The 6,000-nt window shown below is 36.3% G+C and overlaps 1 protein-coding gene across 1 annotated transcript; it reads left to right on the top strand.

The window, feature by feature from the left end:
• The first annotated feature begins 149 nt into the window (after positions 1 to 149).
• Positions 150 to 4,997, top strand: LOC121409735 (techylectin-5A-like). Its single transcript, XM_041601642.1, has 5 exons — positions 150 to 312; positions 1,144 to 1,329; positions 3,332 to 3,486; positions 4,079 to 4,340; positions 4,747 to 4,997. Exons 1-5 carry the CDS (start codon positions 150 to 152, stop codon positions 4,995 to 4,997), a joined length of 1,017 nt encoding a protein of 338 aa, XP_041457576.1.
• Positions 4,998 to 6,000: the final 1,003 nt, after the last annotated feature.

Raw genomic sequence — 6,000 nt, forward strand, 5'->3', positions numbered from 1 at the left:
GTAGATATTTAATCATTATCTGTAATTGCAATAAACTAGCTGCATATGGAATAATTTAACATTGTTATAAAATGATACTAGGATTTAGGAGCGAAAAAGGGTAAGTTTTAAGTAAAGCTTTAAAGGAATGTCGTGAGGAAGCCTAGCGGATGTACAGAGCGAGTGAATTCCAGAGTGTTGGAACTGCTACTTCAAATAATCTTTGGCGTGTGATTGAGTTGAGTGACGTAGAACATGTAGGAGATGCCGGTATAAAGATCTGGTCTGAAGATCTACGTCAGGGCCCTGGGAGCGATTATTTTGCTGGAGTAGGTGAAGTTTATTTGACAATCTAATAGACGGCTTCCCAGGGTTATGGTCTAAATGTGTGACCAAGACGATTTTCAATGTGCTTTATAATAGACACATGAAGAAAATGTGTTTATAATAGACACATGAAGAAAATGTGTCACACAAGAAGAAAATAAACTGAATTGAACTACATGAGATCCAATTTTTTTTTCTATCTGGCAAGCTGTTAAAAAACTTAAGGGCGACGGCGGGAGTTCCTCAAGGATGCTTGCCCTCGCCGTTTCTCTTCCGGGTAATATAATGGATCATGAAGACCACCATAGCAGACAGGGGTAATGGAATTCAGTAGATTCTCTGGACAACGCTCGTCGAAGATCTGACGCTCATGTCACACAAGTACAACCAGGAACACACAGAACAAGAGCAATCTCATTGAGAGTTCATCGGCTGGTACAGAGCTGAATACTGACTAACAAAATGTTAAGTGATGAGAATCATTACCATCACCACCACCACCGCAGCGTCAGTGATCACGTACCCCATCAATTAATTCAATGATTTCTTCTCCTGGATTGGCAAAATAATAACAAACAAACAAAAATACACGCAACATGAACAAAGTTTCGAATCTTCAACTTCGGAATTGACAAGACAGGAGACCAACTGCACAGATGAATTGTTGTAAGAGAAGAGTGTATGACTTCTTATTGTCGATGGCATTTGCTGCCTAATTTGGCTAGAAACCTTATTAAGTGACGGGAACTATCAACAAAAACAAACGACATGATTTGTTTTTAAAAAGTAATGAGACATTGGCATTTGTACCATTTAGTGTTCTTCTTTCATTCACAGGTTGGGCATCTGCTGACCAATCGCAGAATCAGCGTGGCGTTGATATCAATGGGAACTGTGAGCCGGTCATGGAGGACGGAAAAGAAGTTCCTCAAAAGATGACGTACCGTGTCGATGACAAACGTTCTTACGGAAAGCATGGGAGAGTGTCTTCTTTCCCTGTTCAGCGGAAAACTTGTGAAATTGGTCAGTGTCGTAAAGTCAGACCCGTTCTCAGTATAATTTCTTGAAGTGGTTTACCTTAAACCAGTTTAGGAAATCACCGCTAGCTAGCGTCCTAATCACCATCTCCTGAATTGGTGTCTTGAACCACTTCACGTAAAGTAGTCTTATTTGATTTTTTTTTTTAGAAACTGCTGTTCCAATCAACCTATTTCTAGAAAGCCCTCCTGTCTGTTTTTTTTTATTTTGACAGGAATTTTTAATACATTTATCGTTTTCTTGAATCTGTACTGAAATTTCCTGATATTGACATAGGCAGCATTCATGCCTGGAGTCCTGACCCCTGTAAATATGGAGTTGATTAGGATTGTTTATTATTATCATCATTATAATTGTTATTATTATTATTGTATAATATTGCCTTTTGATAGGCCATTTCATCTGCGAATTTCTTTATCAGCGAAAACTTTATTTTCAGAAAATTACAGGTCAGATGTCTTTTCCTCCTTCTTGGCCTATTTTGATAAAAGGTAGGCAATTGAATCCTTCCATAGATCATGATCAACAGCAACAATAGCAACAGCTAACATATCCGGTTGCTTGAAGATTATTCTTTAAATGGTTGTGACATCTAGTTTAGGGCGATGTGTCGTATGGGACATTTTGACAACAATTTATAGTCTCTTAGCTGAATGCTTGAGCATTGAAACTTTCTTTTTTTGTCAATGAGAAAGTTAAAGCGGGTAGTGATGTGAAAAACTGATAACCAACAAAAAATGTTTATGAATTCTTCTTATATACAGTGCGTATCAAAAAAAGTTTACACTTTGAAAAAGCCCTGAAAATTAAAAAACATACAACATGTGGGTAATTTTTTCACAAATAATCTTGGGTTTGGGTCTATAATCTATCCAATGAAAGTAAAAGTTTTGACAGAATGTTACACTTGAGTGAGCACTGTCCATTTTTGTAAAGCTCGCAGAAATCTGCGCAGAAATGCTCGTTTTCACGCTGTGTCAAGGGGAAAGGGCGAAATCAAACTTACCCTGCAAAACATTTCTCATACATTTCCCTTCCACTTTTAGTCAATTGAAATAAAACGGATACATTTAAGCAGTTTGTAACAATCTTGCCACCCAAATTGAAATTAAAACACTTAGTAAGCACAACCTAAACCTTTTTGTGCAAGCTGGATCTGAGGACATAACTGAATCTGAACAAAAGTTTATGTTAGACATCTCCAGCATTTTTTCACTAAGTTTTTGTAATTTAAAGTGGGTTTACATTTTATTTTTCATCTAATACTTGTTTCCCCACACTTTTCTCAAGCTTGACAATGATTAACACAATTAAGATAAAGCCTAACCAATTTCATGTAAATCACAGCTCAGTGTAAAGCAAATATCGTCATGATGGCTTCGGTGTGGGGGGAGTGGGGTGGGGCGCAATGCACTCTTCGAAGTGTTTTGGACAAGGACACAAGTGTAAAAGGGTAAACGATATCTTCAAATCAATTTTACTAGCTAAATTCCACACGTTCTTCATGATTAAGGTCTACTTTTATTCGCATAACTATTTCAAAGTTCTGCATCAATAATTTTTCACTAACTTTTCAAAATAAGGTGGTGCTCACTCAAGCGGAAATATTTTTCAACAGTTATATCGTCATTTGCTTAAATGGATCTGTACCAATGTTAAAATGTGGAAAAATCTTCAGGACATTACAAATATGTAATTTTACAGGAATTTTTCTAAGTGTAAACTTTTTTTATACGCACTGTATAACATTGTGTGTCGTACGGGACACACAACATTTTCACCCCTAATTCATCAATGAAAAACATTTTTGCTGGTTGTCATTTTTACACATGTCTACCCAGTATTACCACAAAAACAAATTTAAGTTCCTCGTTTGTTTGGACAGCAGGTTGAAAAGCGTTGTGAAAATGACTGATTTTTTCTAGCATGGAATCGCCCTTAAAGGATGAAATAAAAAAAAGGTATATTTTTATTACTTTACTTACAGACGATAGCATATCGCCTTCGGTGGTTCCAGGGCAACCAATCGACTGTGCTGACATCCAGGCTCGTGGGGCAAACGTTAGTGGTGTCTATGCCATATACCCTGGGAAGCATATCAATGTTTATTGTGACATGGAGACCGATGGGGGCAATTGGACAGTGAGTAATACCTCGGTCACATTAACTCTACGGCGGCCGTACGGCGAGTCGAAAACAGCCGTTTTATTCATTTTTTTAATTCAAACCACCTATATTTAGCTGATACAAATAATTCCCTTAGCGTAATGATCATAAGTTTTAAGGGGGCAGACAAGCATGGCGTATGTGAAAGATTGCTACTAAGCTGCGAGCGAGCAAAGCAAGCGAATAGGCCTATCTAACTTTTGATATAAATTTTGACATGAGGAAAGAGAGGATTATGAATTCATTTCCTGAACATTATGACAAAATATAGCGCAAAATTCCATATTATTTGTATCAAAACGGTCAACATGTTTGCAAGGTCGCTTTGCTCTATCTCAGATTTTTAGAGATGGGATGCCATGTCTGGCGCCATCAATTTTTTTTTGCTCATTACGCTGCTGTCGTACATGACACATAACCAATGAAAGAAAAGAAAATTGGATTGCATAAAAAAGGAAACCATAAAGAAAAAAAACGACATGTTAAGGTAGAGGCAGAATAGGGCAAATTTGTTCAGAAATACACATACATACATGTATTCTTCTTGTTCCTTTCCGGAATGCAATAGGTTTTTCAACGTAGAAGTGATGGCTCTCTCGACTTCGGTCGAAGCTGGTCTGATTACAAGAACGGCTTTGGAAGTATCTCTTCCGAGCACTGGCTAGGTAACGACATGATTCATCGACTATCGAATCAGAGGAATTACGAACTGCGGGTTGATATGGAAGACTCCGAAGGAAATACCAAATATGCCAATTACGCTATCTTTCGAATTGATAACGAAACACTTGGCTACAAACTGACTGTCAGCGGCTATTCGGGAAATGCAGGTGATTAAAAAAAGTCTTCACTATCTTCACAGTTATCTTAATCAAGTAAGTTGTTTAAAACGTTTGCATGTCCTGGCCGTGATGTAAGCCTATTTTTTACAAGACCCCCCCCACGCACAAAACGATAGAAGATAGACATTAATTTGAATTCACAGTCAATATTCCACTCCTTGCTTTTTATATCATGAATAATAAAAAAAGACAGAGCTATAACCAATCATTTTTGTATATTATTTTATTTGTATACTTCATTTTATTTATTGATTTATTTTTATAATATCTCATTTATTTTTTTATTTTTTTAATGGGGGGTGTGAAATTTTGTGCTTTTAGTCTATTTTCATTCACACTTTCTCTTTTTTTCCCTTTCTTCTAATTTCTCCCCCCCCCTTCTGTTTCGTCACAGGTGATGCTCTTAGGTTGCACAATGGGAAGATTTTTCGCACTTCTGACATGGGATCGGGTTGCGCGAGGTCTTACAATTCAGGTTGGTGGTATATTGCTCCTTCCTACCGGTGCGCTTCAAGCAATATCAATGGTATTAAGTTTAAACATTATCCATTCGGGGTGTTATGGACACCGCTGCCGAATCGCAGGGCCAAGACAGGTGAGATGAAGATACGACCTGTACCGGACGACCCAAATCAGAACAATTAAAGGGCAAGTCCAACCCAGCAATAAAACGAGAAAAATTGAACAAGCATAATGCTGAAAATTTCCTCAAATCGGATGTAAAAAATAAAAAAGTTATGACATTTTAAAATTTCGCTTATCATTATTTTGTACTTATTTGTTTATTTTGCCATAACGACGTACAAATCGTATAATGTAAATGCAAAAATAAAATTTGAATAATTAATCATAAATAAGTAAAATGACAGCGTGAGAAAAGAAGAAGAGAGTAAAAGGATGGTTTTCCATATTGGCCAGGACTCGCAAAAGTAAATTCATTACTCTTACCTAGAGGCGTTCAAGCTCTCAAAGAAAACCATTGAGAAACTTTTGCACATTTACCGGTATATCCAATTAATTGAAATTAATTTCACAAAGCAATTTATATGCACATCTTTGATAGTACGCTCATGAGGGGACCGATGACATTACCCGCTCACTATTTCCTTTGTATGTATTATAATTATGAATTATGAAATATTTTATTTTTCTCATTGTCATGTGAAACAAAGTCCTATTCTCCCCTGAACTTGGGGAGTTACCATTTTTAAATATAATTATTGTGGCTTCATCAAAAAGGGTCCTTATTGTCAAATCTGTAAATGTTGAAATATTGTATAATTCAAATAATAAAATACAAAAAATAGAGAATTAGTGGCATCATCGACACACTCATTTGCATATCACTGAGTTGTGCATGTAACTATTTTGCGATAAATAAGCGAAAATTTTAAAAGGTCATAAGTTTCTTATTTTACATCCGATTTTGATGATATTTTAAGTGTTATGCTTGTTTGATTTTCTCTAGTGATTCAAATCAACTTCTTTCTTGTTTGGACTTGACCTTAAACTAAATACAGCCCAACATACATGTAACAAAGGGCAATTATACTCCGCTATTTACAGAAAGAAGCTTTATTTATTTTATTCATCAGAAAATGGTGACATGAATAAAATCTTGATTGGTCAGTCAGGTAATTTAGCCAAC

The sequence above is a fragment of the Lytechinus variegatus genome, chromosome 2, assembly GCF_018143015.1.
Source record: "Lytechinus variegatus isolate NC3 chromosome 2, Lvar_3.0, whole genome shotgun sequence".
Classification (NCBI taxonomy): Eukaryota; Metazoa; Echinodermata; class Echinoidea; order Temnopleuroida; family Toxopneustidae; genus Lytechinus; species Lytechinus variegatus.

What these genes read in the sequence shown, in the direction of transcription:
- LOC121409735 (XM_041601642.1), top strand. Translation starts at nt 150, where the DNA reads ATGTACAGAGCGAGTGAATTCCAGAGTGTTGGAACTGCTACTTCAAAT. An exon ending in GCGGAAAACTTGTGAAATTG is followed by an intron (nt 1,330 to 3,331) that starts GTCAGTGTCGTA and finishes CTTTACTTACAG; the next exon opens with ACGATAGCATATCGCCTTCG. An exon ending in CGGCTATTCGGGAAATGCAG is followed by an intron (nt 4,341 to 4,746) that starts GTGATTAAAAAA and finishes GTTTCGTCACAG; the next exon opens with GTGATGCTCTTAGGTTGCAC.